The 15,364-nt window shown below is 36.5% G+C and overlaps 3 protein-coding genes and 1 long non-coding RNA gene across 7 annotated transcripts in view; 2 read left to right on the top strand and 2 right to left on the bottom strand.

The window, feature by feature from the left end:
* Positions 1–3,397: 3,397 nt before the first annotated feature.
* Positions 3,398–8,157, top strand: LOC111448517 (ATP-dependent zinc metalloprotease FTSH 3, mitochondrial-like). The gene is made up of 8 exons (XM_023088176.1): positions 3,398–3,790; positions 3,871–4,114; positions 4,304–4,375; positions 4,739–4,872; positions 5,189–5,668; positions 5,781–6,548; positions 6,886–7,113; positions 7,521–8,157. The coding sequence occupies exons 1-8, from the start codon at positions 3,740–3,742 to the stop codon at positions 8,001–8,003; spliced, it is 2,460 nt and encodes an 819-aa protein (XP_022943944.1). The 5' UTR covers positions 3,398–3,739; the 3' UTR covers positions 8,004–8,157.
* A 658-nt stretch (positions 8,158–8,815) lies between these two features.
* LOC111448524 overlaps positions 8,816–15,364 on the top strand; it is an 8,480-nt gene continuing 1,931 nt past the window's right edge. The window contains exons 1-5 of one of the 4 annotated variants that reach the window (XM_023088186.1): positions 8,816–8,978; positions 9,193–9,293; positions 9,813–9,894; positions 9,993–10,078; positions 14,891–15,248. In XM_023088186.1, the coding sequence (XP_022943954.1) occupies positions 8,937–8,978; positions 9,193–9,293; positions 9,813–9,894; positions 9,993–10,078; positions 14,891–14,912 (333 nt within the window). In that variant the 5' untranslated portion in view covers positions 8,816–8,936 and the 3' untranslated portion in view covers positions 14,913–15,248. Of the gene's footprint in view, positions 8,979–9,192; positions 9,294–9,812; positions 9,895–9,992; positions 10,079–10,610; positions 11,280–14,890; positions 15,249–15,364 lie in introns of those variants that run through there. The other 3 variants (XM_023088184.1, XM_023088183.1, XM_023088185.1) reach the window with 3 other exon arrangements.
* LOC111448518 (scarecrow-like protein 34) lies at positions 11,660–14,426 on the bottom strand. The gene has a single exon (XM_023088177.1). It carries the CDS (start codon positions 14,186–14,188, stop codon positions 11,987–11,989), a length of 2,202 nt encoding a protein of 733 aa, XP_022943945.1. The 5' UTR covers positions 14,189–14,426; the 3' UTR covers positions 11,660–11,986.
* The window catches only part of LOC111448528, a 25,614-nt gene continuing 24,795 nt past the window's right edge, over positions 14,546–15,364 (bottom strand). The window contains exon 3 of the long non-coding RNA XR_002711449.1: positions 14,546–14,620. This is a non-coding gene — a long non-coding RNA (uncharacterized LOC111448528). The remainder of the gene's footprint in view (positions 14,621–15,364) is intronic.

Genomic DNA, 15,364 nt, shown 5'->3' with positions numbered 1-15,364 from the left:
TCATCAATTCGAGCAAACATTCAAACTTGTCTTTATTTTCGGGTTGTTTATATGAAGAAATTATTAGGTTGTTATTGTTCGGTCAAATTAGAAGTTCAGTCGTTGAGAGGATGATGCTGAGATGATTAGCATGTTCATTGCGCAAGGATGACACGCGCAAATCAAGAACTGGTATCCGAGCTAGACACCAGGCGGTGTGTCAGCGATGACGTTGGGCCCCCAAGGGGATGAATTGTGAGATCTCACATCGGTTGAAGAGGGAAACGAAACATTTCCTATAAGGGTGTAGAAATTTCTCCCTAACAGACGCGTTTATCTTTGAGAAGAAGTCTAGAAGGAAAAGCACGAAATAGAACAATATTTGCTAGTGTTGGGCTTGGGCTATTACACTCTCTATTGGGTCAGAGAATGCAAACACATGCAACATATGAAATCTATCATTTAAAATCGTATTCTTTTAGGTCAGTATGGGGTATCTTAAGACTCTTATGCAATAAGTTCATGGCATAGTTTTATGAAATTGTTTTAAATGAATGTTTCCGTATAAAGAGGTTACGTCGTGTATATAGTAGCAACTCTACTTTTACTCTATTTCAAGCTCGTGGACACAACTGAGTTACAAAAACATATAGAGCGAGGAGGAACTCATCTAACGAGTCGTGGACAATGGTGTCGACCTTTCATATCACGAACATGATATGAACGAAGTACGAAGACGAAAAACGAGCTCTTAAAATTACACAAAACCAAAATATACGAGAACAAAACGTACGAGATTAAAAGTGAATTCAAACCTAATATATATATATATATATCAAAATGAATTATTTGAATAACCTATACTAACTTGATTGACTTGTCTCACTCACAAATGTCTTTATTGCTTATCTGCAGCCTTTTCAATTGCAACCACAACATCAAATAAGGAGGCAAATCGCAAATTTTGAAGCCCACATGGTAATAAAACAAACGCTCAAATAATTCTTGGACGATCCTAACAGTAGGTTGTGACCCTCACATCTAGACAAACAAGACTACGACCTTCAAGTGGCACCCATTTGACCATGTGAAGGTCGAGATAGATAATTACTACGATGCAATCGAGGAGGACTGTGCATCATTTAATACACCAACAAATAATGGGTGCGACCGAACAGGTCTCTCCATGGTTATAGAGAAAATAGGGACCTAGAAGAATTTCATTCGTTCCTTTTATTAGGGTTTCATCGGGAACAAATTCAATGGAGACGAGTTGGAGCTCATAGCTCAGAGAATTAAAGCACAAAGCTATGAACCACGATGTTGAGGGTTTGAATCCCTCTTCGCTCTTCGCTCTTCGCCAACTATGATTAAAATATTAAATTATTGAGCGTGAAATATATTTTTAAATGTGAATATTTTTTAAAAATTGTATAATTATTTATGGTTGAACTATCACATCTTAATTGAAAGTAATATTTTTAAATTTTATTTAATTATTATGTACATTACCGTTAGATAAATAATACAATGTATGGAGCCAATATAGATGGAATTTGTTGTTGGTTAGTGATGCTGATATTATCGAAGAAAATTAAAATATTAAATAATAATAATAATAATAATAATAAAGTGCTTTATGGTTAATCAAAAATGGTAATCATGATTAAGTGGGTACTAATCTTGTGGCCTATATTAAAAGATACGTCTGCTAAAGTCGCACCCTTTTCTAGTCTGTCTCCCATTGTTACTTTTCCATTCACATTTTGGCTTATTGCATTATCAATCTAATAAAGATTATATATTTCCGTCTCTAAATTTTATAAATTCTCGTTGAAATTTATTAAGTCATACAGTTTAGACTGTTCGTTGATTAGATTAGATGAGATTATGACAGTTTTTACTCAAATAATCGTGATTAAATAATGAATTCGATTCAATTCAACTATAAAAGCTTTGAATGTGTTGTTTCGTAACAACCAGGCCATCGCTATCAGATATTGTCAGCTTTGACCAGTTACATATCATCGTCAGCCTCACAATTTTAAAACGCGTCTACTAGGGAGAGGTTTCCACACCCTTATCTAGAATGTTTCGTTCCCCTTTTCAACTGACGTGAGATCTCACAATCTACCCCTCTAGGCCCAGTGTCCTCGCTGACACATCACCCGATGTCTGGCTCTAATACCTTCTTACCATTCAAATTTTGAATTTTTAACTGTAAAATTTTTAGAATAAAAATAAAATTTTCACATGTTCCATTTTTATTTATTTTCAAATTTTGAACTTAAATGGTGTGACTCATTTCAATCTATTTGAATGGCCCTTCAAAGTCTAATAATTATATTTTAAAGAGGGGTTAGACGATGAATAATTAAATAATTATGAAATTAAATAAAATTAAAATATTCTTTTATGTTTATATTATTATATCCTAAGCAAAACAAAGTATTTGGTAAACTACTTGATTCTAATTTAATTAAATAAAATTAAAATATTGATTACAAATTTGTAATCAATGATTATATTTGGAATATTATTTTTCAATGCCACATTTTATTTAAATTATGTATTTTGTTTTGCCAAAATAAATAAATATATATATACGTGGAATTAATGGGTCAGCTTTTTTCGTGGGCCGGAGGACAAGCCCAACAAGAAGAAAACGAGTTAATGTGGGCCAACGAATGGCCGAAGCCCATCTAAACCAGGACCCCTTAAATATCCCACGTGGCACGTAGTATTTTTAGCGTTCGATATCAACTGAAATAGTGAAAGGATAACATTTGCATTTTTTTTATAATGTTTTTTTTAAGAATAAATAAAATTTATTATTATTTTATAAATAAAAAATTATTTATTATTTTCTGAATTTTTAAATTTACATATAAAAATGTGTAGTAAAAACTAGTTATTTGGCTATATTGGGTCGGTGTCGAATCTCGATGCAATTTTACCTATCTCTCTCTCTCGTAGCGTTTATCCTCGAACAACCTTGGCTTGTTGATATTGTACGTTGGATCAACTATTTATCGACCCTTAACTTCTTAATCACGTTAAAGATTTGTTCAAAGTTTTTAAATCTTTGTATTGTTTGTCTTAACACGTTTGGTTTAAGATTTTGTTTAAAATATTTAAGATAAAATATATCCGACTAAAAATTAAATCATTTTAAATTTAGTATGAGATTCTTTATCTATTTTATTTTTATTAAATTAGATTATGAGAATATTTTTAACTAACTACAATTAAATTAAATTTTATTTAGGTTTTTGAATTTATTTTATAATAAATATTATTAATTGATTTTTAATTTTTTATAAATCTATGAAATATATATATATAGATATATATATATATATATATATATGTATAAAACGACTTCTTGGGCTCGTGTCTTGATTAGCAAGCAAACTAAAAGGGGCGGAGCGACGACCCTGTTGGCTCGCTGCCCACCTGACGCTTCTTTGACATATAATCCATTTAAAGTCCAAACACTAATCTCCTAAACTATCTCAGCTCCGAACATCCCCCATTGGATTGGCGACCGGACCTTCAGCGCCCAGTTTCTTCCTCAATTCCTCGAAGTATCAGAATCATTCCAACAATTTCGACCTTCTAGTTTCCATTGTTTGATCTCCATTTGCCGCATTCGTTTGGAGAAAAAATGGGTTCAACTTGTTGATCTTCTCTGCCCAGTTTGATTAATTATCGACGTATTTATAGATTCCACTCGTTTTCTTCAAGCCTTCATTCGAATATGATGTTTTCCAGGCTCAGCCGCTCTGTGCCGCGCTCTTCTGGCGCCCGAGTAAGTGTTTATCTTCTTTTGTGTTTTTTTGTATGATGATTTTTTGGAGGGAAGTTATGATTTCTTTTGTTTTATGGTAGAATTTGTTACACGGTGGAGGGCGGTCGGCGATTAAGAACATCGATGAACGGATTTTAGCTGCCCCGCGAATCAATTCCAGTCTGGGAGAGAGAGATGGGATGTTAGGGTTTTTGAGAGGCTATTTTGCGTTCGTTGGTTCTCGTACCAAATTCATTCCCAATGTAAGTTTGTCCGACTTGAATTTTATCATCGCGAATCCAAAACTCCGGCGTTTCTTCTCAAGCGAAGCCCCGAAGAAGAAGAGTAAGGAGTTTTAATCCGTCTTCCGCTAAAGCTATATTGTTTTCGCGATCATTTTCACGGCTGTGTAACGGCTCAACAATTTTTGTTTACCTGTGTGTTTTTAGAGTAAAAAATGCCTTATTGCACAGCATTTTCGATCCTGGCGTGAATTCTAGGTTTAATGTGATTCTTTTTGCTACTTTTTCGCAGATTACCAGAACTTCTATCCCAAAGAGAAGAAAGAAATTCCTAAAGGAAATGAGCAAAAATCTGAGTCTAAAGGTAATTTTGTTCTTGCTTTTAGCTGTAATTAAGGCTATTTTTTGCATCCATTTCTATTGATTTTAGACTGGGAACATGGGTTTAACGAGATCCAATAATTGCTATCCAGAGTAGGAGGATTCAAAGTGGACCGCTTGGTATATTTCTGAATGTATTAATTTGGAGATTACTTAATTTTGAGATTCTGGTCGATTTTCTTGTTTGTTCATCTGCATTGGTATCTTTACGATGTTCTTGATCATAATCATGCGATATAGAACTTACCGATATAGGCTATCATCGGGGCAGATCTGAATGTGTCACTTACCGCCTTTCGTGTTATAAATTTTTCCTTCAGACATTTTATTTTTTGCTTCTTCTTAGGTGACTCAAGTACGGATGATCAGGGGAGTTTTCAGGAGTACTTCATAAAGCAGTTTCAGAATTTAGTCACCCCACTAATAGTTTTTGGCCTTCTGTTTTCCTCCTTTTCTTCTGGTCCTGGTGAACAACAACAGGTATTACTTGTGGACAATAGTTTCACAATAATCTCTTATCGATATAATTTTCGTACTGTTGTTTTCTCGTAAAGAAACGAAGCATGATCTAATCTTTCATATGTCATTTTGTAAGGTTTTTGAATGATTACATGTTTTAAGGCTTGGAAATGTTATTTATTTCTCTTTTTGTTCCCATGTTCCCCTCATTCAATTATTCGAAAGTAATGTACTCGGTAATCCCTTTCCCTTCCTTCCCTTGGGATGTTTTTGCCCATGTTTACCTTCAACAACTTGATTCGTCGTCCATTGAGTAATCAGTATTTTGTCTCTGCAGATAAGTTTCCAGGAGTTTAAAAACAAGTATCTGGAACCTGGTCTAGTAGACCATATCATTGTTTCTAATAAATCAGTTGCAAAAGTATTTGTGAGAAGTTCTCCTAGCGATCAAACAAGCGAAGTTGTCCATGATTCTTCAAGTGGTGCTGTCACTAAGGGAAATGGGGGCCAATATAAATGCTTCTTCAATATTGGAAGTATTGAGTCATTTGAGGAGAAGTTGGAGGAAGCTCAAGAGGCATTGAATATTGATCCACATGATTTTGTTCCAGTTACATACGTCTCCGAAATGGTTTGGTATCAAGAATTGCTCAGATTTGCCCCAACACTCTTGATTTTGGGGTCCCTCTTTTATATGGGCCGCCGAATGCAAGGAGGAATAGGTGTTGGCGGTGGAGGTGGTGGTAAGGGCGGCCGAGGAATATTCAATATAGGAAAAGCTCATATCACTAAAGTGGATAAGAATGCTAAGAATAAGGTATAGACATTTGCGTTCTTCTCCAATATTTGTGGTATCCACATCGGTTCCCTCCTTGATATCCCTGTTGTGTTGATGCACACATTTTCCATTTTTTTCCTTTCCTTTTCAGATCTACTTCAACGATGTTGCTGGTTGTGATGAGGCAAAACAAGAAATCATGGAGTTCGTGCACTTCCTGAAGAATCCTAGAAAATATGAGGAGTTGGGGGCTAAAATTCCAAAGGGTGCACTTTTGGTTGGACCTCCTGGCACGGGAAAGACCTTACTGGCAAAAGCAACTGCTGGCGAATCAGGTGTGCCTTTCCTGTCTATATCTGGTTCTGATTTCTTGGAGATGTTTGTTGGTGTTGGACCATCAAGGGTTAGAAACTTGTTTCAAGAAGCCAGGCAGTGTGCTCCTAGTATAGTTTTTATCGATGAGATTGATGCAATTGGTCGAGCAAGAGGACGTGGTGGTTTCTCGGGTTCTAATGATGAACGTGAAAGTACTCTAAATCAATTGTTGGTTGAGATGGATGGCTTTGGAACCACTTCCGGTGTTGTTGTACTTGCTGGAACTAATAGACCTGATATCTTAGACAAAGCTTTATTGAGACCTGGTCGATTTGATCGTCAAATAACAATTGACAAGCCCGATATCAATGGCCGTGAGCAAATTTTTCAGATCTACTTAAAAAAGATCAAACTCTTCCATGAGCCATCGTATTACTCACAAAGGCTGGCAGCGTTGACTCCTGGATTTGCTGGAGCAGACATTGCAAATGTCTGTAATGAAGCTGCCTTGATTGCTGCAAGGAGTGAAGGCACACAGGTCAAGATGGAAGATTTTGAAGCAGCTATTGATAGGGTAGTAGGTGGTTTGGAAAAGAAGAACAAGGTAAGTAATTGACATCACTCACTAGACAATTTTAGAAACTTCTTATCTGACATCTAAGTTAAACCTTGTTTACATTATAGAAAAAATATATCTGGTTTTCGAATAAGTATTCTTAACTAGCAGCTATCCGGGTCGTCCATCTGCTCTTAAGTTGCTGTGGAGGAAAACCCATAGGAGTATTATTGTTAATGTTAACTTGTTAAAATAGGAAATCCTGAAAGCTACATTTTATTCACTGTCAAATGATGAGTCGATGATATTAAGCTCTAGTATGTTCCCAGATAATGGAGTCGACCCATGTGAATTTTGTCCGCTAACGTTCCTGTTTACTGAGCAGGTGATTAGCAAGTTGGAGCGCAGAACTGTTGCCTATCATGAATCTGGTCATGCTGTTGCTGGCTGGTTCTTGGAGCATGCTGAACCTTTGTTGAAAGTAACAATTGTTCCTCGCGGTACAGCAGCTTTGGGGTTTGCACAGTATGTTCCAAATGAAAATCTTCTCATGACCAAGGAACAACTTTTCGATATGACATGCATGACCCTTGGTGGCCGTGCTGCCGAACAGGTAATTACATATAGTCTTATGGTTTAAGTTTTCTGACAACTTTACTCAAGTCCCTGACATAATTCTAATGTATTAACTTGTTTGAAAGTGTTCGGTTTCGTTTGAGTGACTGAGAGAGCTGGAAAGGGGTGTCGAATGGTGTTGAAAACTAACAATTTGGTTGGTTTTAGGATTGGTTTTACTGCTTAATTGTCATTTGGATATAAAAAAGATGTACGCAAGGGATAGATCAGAGCTTCTTACAGCTAGCCATTCTTTTGAAATTTTGTTTTCCCCCCTCGAACGTGGACTCGACCCCCTCTAGAAGTTTTGAAACTGGGTTCAAGATATAAATGGCGAACTTTGTGTATGTTTCAATTGTGGCTGCTGGGCTGTGTTGTTGAAGAAGGATATGTTGTTTGATGCAGGTTTTAATAGGTAAAATCTCAACTGGGGCTCAAAATGACTTGGAGAAAGTCACAAAGATGACCTATGCTCAAGTAGCAGTGTACGGTTTTAGTGATAAAGTGGGGCTACTTTCTTTCCCTCCAAGAGACGATGCTTACGAAATGTCGAAACCCTACAGTAGCAAGACTGCTGCACTAATCGACAGCGAAGTGCGAGAATGGGTCGGGAAGGCATACAAGTGCACAGTTGAGCTGATAGAGGAACACAAAGAGCGAGTGGCTCAAATTGCAGAATTGTTGCTTGAAAAGGAAGTTCTTCACCAAGAGGACTTGATTCGGGTCTTGGGTAAGCGGCCATTTAAACCGACCGAGGTAACGAACTACGATAGATTCAAGCAAGGTTTCGTAGAGGCAGACGAGAAAAGTGTGGAAATCCCCTCAGTTCAAGCAACTGAGGATGATGATGGTTCTACACCTTTAGAACCACAAGTTGTACCCTCATAACTTTGGCCTTCAGTAGTTTGTACATTAAGTTAATTTTTTTCCCTTTTGTTCTTCATTTTTACAAATGGATAGATATAGCATTTTGTGATTTTTACTCACAAAATATTTTAAAAGTTGATATTCAGTTGGATTGGTTGGTGCTTATTAGGGTAAATCATTTAACAATCTAATTATTTGAAAAATAATTAGTCTGAAGTGGGTTTAAATCATTTAATTTTTTATTTAATAAATTTATATAATATACAATATTTTGTGTATGATTAATGAATCTCGAGCCTGATCCTTTCGAACTAAGCACTTTCATTGTAAAGTTGCTAGCAAATTTACTCGACTGTAAACAAGGGGCCCTGACCAATCATCTCGACGCTCACCTATTTTGTCTGGGTCAAGTTCATATCATTAGGACTTGAAGATTCTAGAGTTGTACTAATTTTCGAAAACTGTAAAAAAAAAATTAAATTAATTAATTTTAGTATATAATAAATATTGAAAATTTAAATTTGTGTTTAATAATTTCAAAAAGTGTTGAAAATTTTATTATCTTACAAATTAAAAGATTTATTAAATATTTATTTATTATTAGGACTAATTTAAAATCTTTTAAAGAATATATTTGATAATGTTCTTATAATTTAACCGCTGAAATACAAATTTAAACCGTCTAATACCAATAATCGTAACGCAGCCCACAGGTGGCGACTAGAAAACAAGCTATGGCATATCTGTAATTTAGTGTTGTTTCGAGGGTATATTAGGTAATTAACAAATTGAACATTGATTCTCAGAAAAACCCTTCTTCCCCCGCCCTCAGGCGCAGATTACAGGAGGAGTTTCAAGGTTGCGCGCGCTCGCGAACGCGAAAGTGGAGGAGACGTAGAAAATTGATTAGACATTGGAAGTTCGTTGTTCGAGCTTTCCTTTTCTCTAATCGTTATGGCGAAGCGCGAGCTTTCCAATACATTAAGGAACTTGAAGGTAAACTAAGCTTCAGATTTTTTTTTTTCTTTCAGATTTACTGCCTTATCATGCTTCATTAGTGTTTCAACTTTCTGGTTGTTGGTTAATTGGTCTAGGGAACTGCCAAATTATGTTTGAGATTTCTTTATTTTGATTCTGTTCTTGCTTTGTGCTTATGAGGAACCGATTTAAATTGTTATGCGAGTTATTGATTTTTTTGTTTTGCCATTAGTTCATGCAAAGGGCGGGTCAGAGAGAGGATCAACCTAAGAGAGAGGAAGAAGTAAAGCCTGATGAGAATTTCTTTCCTTCGAGTACTATAATTAGAAAGTGGTAGGCTGTTGGTCTTTTCAATGGTTTGTTTGTTACTTTTGATTTATGGTTGTTTCACTACCTTTTCTAGTTGTTTATGATCTTTTCTTTTCTTTTCTTTTCTTTTTTCGTTTTTTCATGATGCAACAAACTGTACACAATTCTACCGCATTGTTCTGCGGGAGCAGTTTATTTGCTGAAAACGGACAATACATTTGAAATATTGATGGATTATGTGCTTTTGGCGTTCCTTGTTTATCTTTATCATTATTGCTAGAGTTTTTCACTCTGAATGTGATAGATAGAAATATACATGCCTGCGATGGAAGTAATTCCATACAGTATAAATTTTATTCGTGCCTGTCTTGCTACAGAAAGTCTAGGATAGAATGAGAACCTTTTGTATCTGCTTCTAGTGTGACATCTTTACGCATCAAGCCAATCTCTGCTTTTGGCCGTGATAGTCGCTTTATGTCAACTTAGCTCTTTGATATCTTTTTTCAAGAAACTGATTTTTTTTTTTTTTCTTCCATGTTGTAGTGTAGTTTTAGTTGAAGGAGATCCTCATCCAGGCGCTTTTAAAGGTCGAATGTCATTTCAAAGCTTTAATCCTTCAATTGATGTGAGTATATATTTTCAGTGTCCTAAAGTTTATCTGTGGACTATAGCCCTTTGTGTTTTGCATGCCTTTCGTCTCACATCAAAGCTTTGCCATTATAGAGACTCAATGAAGAAATAGCTAGCTTAGGCCAGCATGAAATTCCTGGCTCTTCATCTGGAAATCACAGTGGAAACCTTTCATCAAGGTTAGTGGTTATAATTTCACCTGTTTCGCTCTTTCTTTTGGAAAATTATAGCTGCCTTTATGATGTTTTATTAAACTACTTTTCTAGGATGTTTTATCAAACTACTTCTAGGATGTTTTATTAAACTGCTGTTCTTGCTAAGCATCAATTTTTCCTAAATGAAGCTAGCATTCTGTGTCTCACTGTCTTGCAACAACATAGTGGTTTCTACAAATTTAGTTGTAATCAGCATCTGCATTTAGGTATGTATTAGGAGTAAAGTTTGTGAGAATCCCTTTTTGTATAACAAGTAAAATATGAATAACATTAACAAAATTGTTGCCTTAAATCGTGTAATGGAGCTTTTTTTTATAAAGAAAAATCAAACTTTTATTGAGAAAAAAAATGTAATGGAGCTTTATGTTGTATATTTCTCTTCCCCCCCCCCCCCTTGTGGGGGTGGGGGTTTGAAATAGAACATTCATTCCCACAGAAAGTCACTTGAAAGTAGTTATCATTCTTTTTTTTTCCCCTTTTACCCTTTCATCTTCAGACAAAAAATTTTGTTCCCCAGAGATAATGGATCTTCACAAAATGAAGCCTCCTGCTCAAACATTGATGAAAAAAATTGTGAGGCTAATGAGGATCTTAAAAGGAAACAATCTGAAGTAGTTTCTGATGGACGGCATCCAACTAAGTTTCCAAGAAGTGGTCGGGACAACCAGCAATCATCATTTAGTCATGGTAAAGGACCTTCCAAAAAACCAAAGGGTGAAAAGCTGGACTGGAATGTTCTTAGGCCCTCCAAGACTCCCAATAAGAGTGGATAACCTTGTGTAGGAGAGTCCTTAGATGGGTGGAGAATCCAGTTCCTATGCTCTTTGTATTGATTTCTTGCCATATTTTGTAGTTATATAGGACTGTTCAGAGTTCCGTGATCAATTTATTGGATGCGTCATTTAACGTCTCTTATCTAAAACAAATTAGATGTTACACATGTACCACCTCATTCCAGTTCCTTAATTCATACATTCCTGTACTCTGATCAAGAACGAAGCTCAATGCTTGGAATATTGTCTGTTTTTGTAAGAAACTAGATATCTGGAAGATTCTTTTGTATTGCAAATGGAAAATAGATTCTACAAACTTATTTTGTAGCATGCAATAAGAGTGGAGCTTTCATGGTAATGGTAATTTTACAGAGGGAGCAGAATTCATTTCACTTCTTTTTTAGGTTCCTGTGCTGAAGGATTTGAGGGCGTTTTAGTTCTCTGTTTCATCTATGTTTGGTTTACGTACCGTTGGTCTACAATCTGTTGATTTGGACTCACTGTCATTAGATCCACCCAACCATCTAGGATATAATCAATGCTTTGATCCAAGTAAAACAAACAAAACTGGATAATCTTAATGTGTTCAGTGTGTTCAAATCTTAAATTTGAAACTTTAAAAGGGCATAAATAAAGAAAAAAGAGAAGTTAATCCTGAGATGGTCCATATCCATAAAACATAAATGAAAATTTTCAAATTCGAGATGGTCTGTTATCCATCTCTGATTCTTTTATGGGCAATAGAATTCGAATTTAACAGCCATATCAAGAGTTTTAAGGAATAGACTCAAACCAATGATCAGCTACCGTCTTTATGTACAAAGAGAAACCGTTCTCCTGATCACATGTTTAATTCCCACAGTTCATGGTCATCATACTAGTACTAGTACCTACTAAGGTTACAAGGTAATGCTTTGCACAGATATAATAAGTGAAACAATCTGGCTTCATGGATGCACTACCTCAAACTTCCATGAGTAAAGAGAAATACACACAATAGGTTTGCCTCTGTCATTATCATCTATGATAGAATTGAATGCACCTCTCGGTACTGTTTCGGGTCCCATTTTCTTGTCCCAAATTATAGCAAGCTATATGTCTATGCAGGCACCCAACAACAAGAAGCATAGACTATCCGTCCTTTCCATCCTTGAAGCATCCAGCCCTCATCTTCATCTAGTACAAAATCTTTGTGGTAATGGGATGTTAACTTGGTCCTGAACTTGCACATGATCTCCTTGTCCAAAGGAAGCTGCTTGAAACCTGCCCTCATACACCGAACCTGCCACTGCTTATAGGGTTCAGGCCTCTCAACCCTCTGAACTCCCTCACATGCTACTACGTTCATAATTTGGCGACCGAGAAATTCTCTCTCTAGCATCATCCTCTCTTCACTGTCTCGAGGTAAATTAACGTCTAAAGCATCATACAATGCAGAGAAGTGGAAGAGTGCTTCCCTGAATCGTGTTATGAAGAAAGGTGCATTGTAGGATCCATTAACCACAGAATGGACAAAGATGTTTGGATTCATCTTCCTTATTAAACGTAGAACAATATCCCTTGGACTACTTTCTTCGACAGTTTCATCAAGTAGGCTGTTAAACCTGTAGAAACAGTTCACAACTAGCACGTCATTGCTATCAAGCTTTAAGTCCTCGACTCGGATAGTTTCCCAGTTATTTGATGCTATGGCTTGATATTGAAAAGGAACTTTAAAGCGCTCACAGTATTTCGCCAAACGGCGACCTGACTCTTGAATCTTTTCTTCTGGACGAAATCCTGGTAGAGGATAATCAATACCAGTAATGCGTAGCTTGGGTGGACCATCAGGTAGTAGTGCAAGAAACTGAATTAACATTGGCCATAGGAAACCATAGCAAATGCCAAAATCAATAACATGCAGACTTTTAGCATTCTCCGCAACCTTCAAAATCATTTTGATCATGAAAAAGAGAGAGAGCTTCTTAAAAGGGCAGGATGAAAGATGAGCTTGGTAAGCTTTCAACATATCAGCCGCTGAAATATTGCTTTGAGCTAGTGAATCATAGTAAATCCTACTTCCTGTGCCAGTGCCAACCATCCGAGCCTCAAGAGCATTAGAAAAGAAATGAGCCATCCTTTGGGAACCATCCCCAGTCGTTGTAGAATGCTGTCTAATCTGCTTAAGTAGTTCATACGCAATCCTACGGTCATCAGAAGACACAGCTTGTGCACATAATATCAGAAGATTCCTCAAATCCACAGAGTTATTTCTCTTATCCTGTTTCTTTTCCCGAGCTTTCCCAGCATTAGATCCACCATGAACTTGTCGATTATTCTGCAATTTCTCACATCCACCATTTGCAGAGGCCTCACTTCCACAATCATGGAGTAGAACCTTATCGAACATGTCAGTTAATTCTTCCTCATCCCCATAAATGGTTGCATGCTTGTTTTTTCTCCCTTCTGAATCCAAATCTACAGCTTCAGGTCCACGATTCTTCCTTCTCTTTGATCCATTAGGCGAATTGTCTGTTGTATCCGTTACCTTAGGAGCTACTCCTGTGAATTTGCCACTGCTAAGATCGATATTCAGCTGATTACCCACTGGGAGAAACTTACTTGCCTCCTCCAACCCTTTTTGATATTGCAAGATGGATGTGCTATCACTAAAGATATTCTGAGCCAACAGCTCCGTGACAAGCTCATGACTATTAATAGTTAGGCTGCTTTGATACGAACTACTAGGAATAGATCTTGTTAGTATAGAAGACTTACTTTCTCCAGGATCAACAACCCATTGGGGGTCCGGCGAATTGCTGTTGGCAGCACTAACAGCAGTACTTGTACGATCACTGTCGCTTCCACGACAAACATCTTCAGAGCTCTCGCAATCTAGGGGAGGTTGGTTAGGCGAAGGGGGAGGGTAGTTCTTACCAAGAGCATCATAGAAAGATTTCTCGGTATTTTCAAGACCCAAAGGATCATAAAACATGCAAGGCTTCTCCTCCAAATTCTCTTCCATCAGTATTTGGCTGATGTACTTAAGAACACTTTCCCTGAAGTCTAACTCGTCCGAGGAAGAGTCGCCATCAGGGCTTTGCCCTGAAGCCACCACACCCAAGTTCAAATCCACCGCTCCTGAAAACTTGTTAGGATCTGGTTGGTAGGGGAAAAGGGAATTATCAACGAAAGGAACAAAATCTGGAGATGGGTCGTTGAATACAAAATCATTTAGTCTAAACCCATCATCGTATGATTGGGTTAGAGAGGTCTGATAATCAGCCATGCGATCTGTGAAAGCGTTGAGGTTTGGATCCATAGTTATCTACGCCTCCAAACAGAAACAAGGTCAACCAAGAGAATCAAAAGATTTTAGGTTTATAAAGTCACCTGAGAAAAGCGAAGGGAAGGTAAAGTGAAGAAGATTATGCGGCGGCGGTGGTGGTGGTGGTGGTGGATGGAGTGAGATTTTAGGTTTATAAAGTGAAAAATGTCGCCTCTCTGGTGCGTTTCCTGGAAACGGCTGCGCCGAGAGTTGAGAGTGATTGACAGACGAAGCGGTAAGGCATTGGTCAAGATCCCTTCGTTAAACATTGTTGTCTTTGCCCATCCGGAGATACTTCGATTGGATTTTGGCGCTTTTCTTCTCTGTCAGTGTCGTAGCGTGGCACAATTCCGTGCGGCCAGCTCCCAGTCTCCTTTATCTTATTGGTTGCATTTATAAAATTGTCAAAAACATTTTATTTTTGCTCTTGGATTTTCATAATTTTTATTTTGGTATTCAGCTTTTAAAATGGAACCAGTTGGGGCTTTGCTGTAGTATTCTTTTTTTTTTTTCCATAAAAAAAACTTTGCCTATTCGGTTTTATTTAACCTATGTGATTTTAATGTATGCATATGTTAACACGTTAGGTTATTAATTCAAAAACTAAAAGGGTATAATCTTGGTAAGTTTTTCCTTTTGATTTTAGTGTATGCATATGTTAACACGTTAGGTCATTTTGTCATTTTGACTTTTTAGGGATCAAAATAGAATATCTTGAAAGCTTGGGGGCAAAAATGAGATTTAGCTAAATGTATAATCTTGGTAAGTTTTGCCTTTTGTTTTCTTTTTTTAATTTCATATCCTATCCTTTAGTAATAAATAAAGGGGGAAAAGAGATAAAATCACTGTTGATGTGTAAGATTAAGAGTGATTATAAAAATCCATATTGTTTGTGGGTTTTGAAAATTTTTCAAATTATAACAGCTAGAAAATGACATTGAAGTTTTTAAGAGATTAAGAAATGAAATGAACATGTCTATGGTTATATATTTGACCTTAATTTTTAATTAATGCTTGTAGCTCTTTGCTTTTGCCAACATTTGGCTGGTTTCGATTTTAATACCCACGTGAATTTATTCTTTTCCCTTGAATTAGTAGATTAAGAATGGTCAACCTCTAGCTTTTTTTTTTTTTTTTTTTTTTTTTTTTTTTTTTTTTTTTTTTTTTTTT

The sequence above is a fragment of the Cucurbita moschata genome, unplaced genomic scaffold, assembly GCF_002738365.1.
Source record: "Cucurbita moschata cultivar Rifu unplaced genomic scaffold, Cmos_1.0 Cmo_Scf00010, whole genome shotgun sequence".
Lineage (NCBI taxonomy): Eukaryota > Viridiplantae > Streptophyta > Magnoliopsida > Cucurbitales > Cucurbitaceae > Cucurbita > Cucurbita moschata.
This window is presented reverse-complemented; position numbering and strand designations above follow the sequence as displayed.

What these genes read in the sequence shown, in the direction of transcription:
- LOC111448517 (XM_023088176.1), top strand. Translation starts at nt 3,740, where the DNA reads ATGATGTTTTCCAGGCTCAGCCGCTCTGTGCCGCGCTCTTCTGGCGCC. An exon ending in GCAAAAATCTGAGTCTAAAG is followed by an intron (nt 4,376 to 4,738) that starts GTAATTTTGTTC and finishes GCTTCTTCTTAG; the next exon opens with GTGACTCAAGTACGGATGAT. An exon ending in ATAAGAATGCTAAGAATAAG is followed by an intron (nt 5,669 to 5,780) that starts GTATAGACATTT and finishes TTTCCTTTTCAG; the next exon opens with ATCTACTTCAACGATGTTGC.
- LOC111448518 (XM_023088177.1), bottom strand. Translation starts at nt 14,188, where the DNA reads ATGGATCCAAACCTCAACGCTTTCACAGATCGCATGGCTGATTATCAG.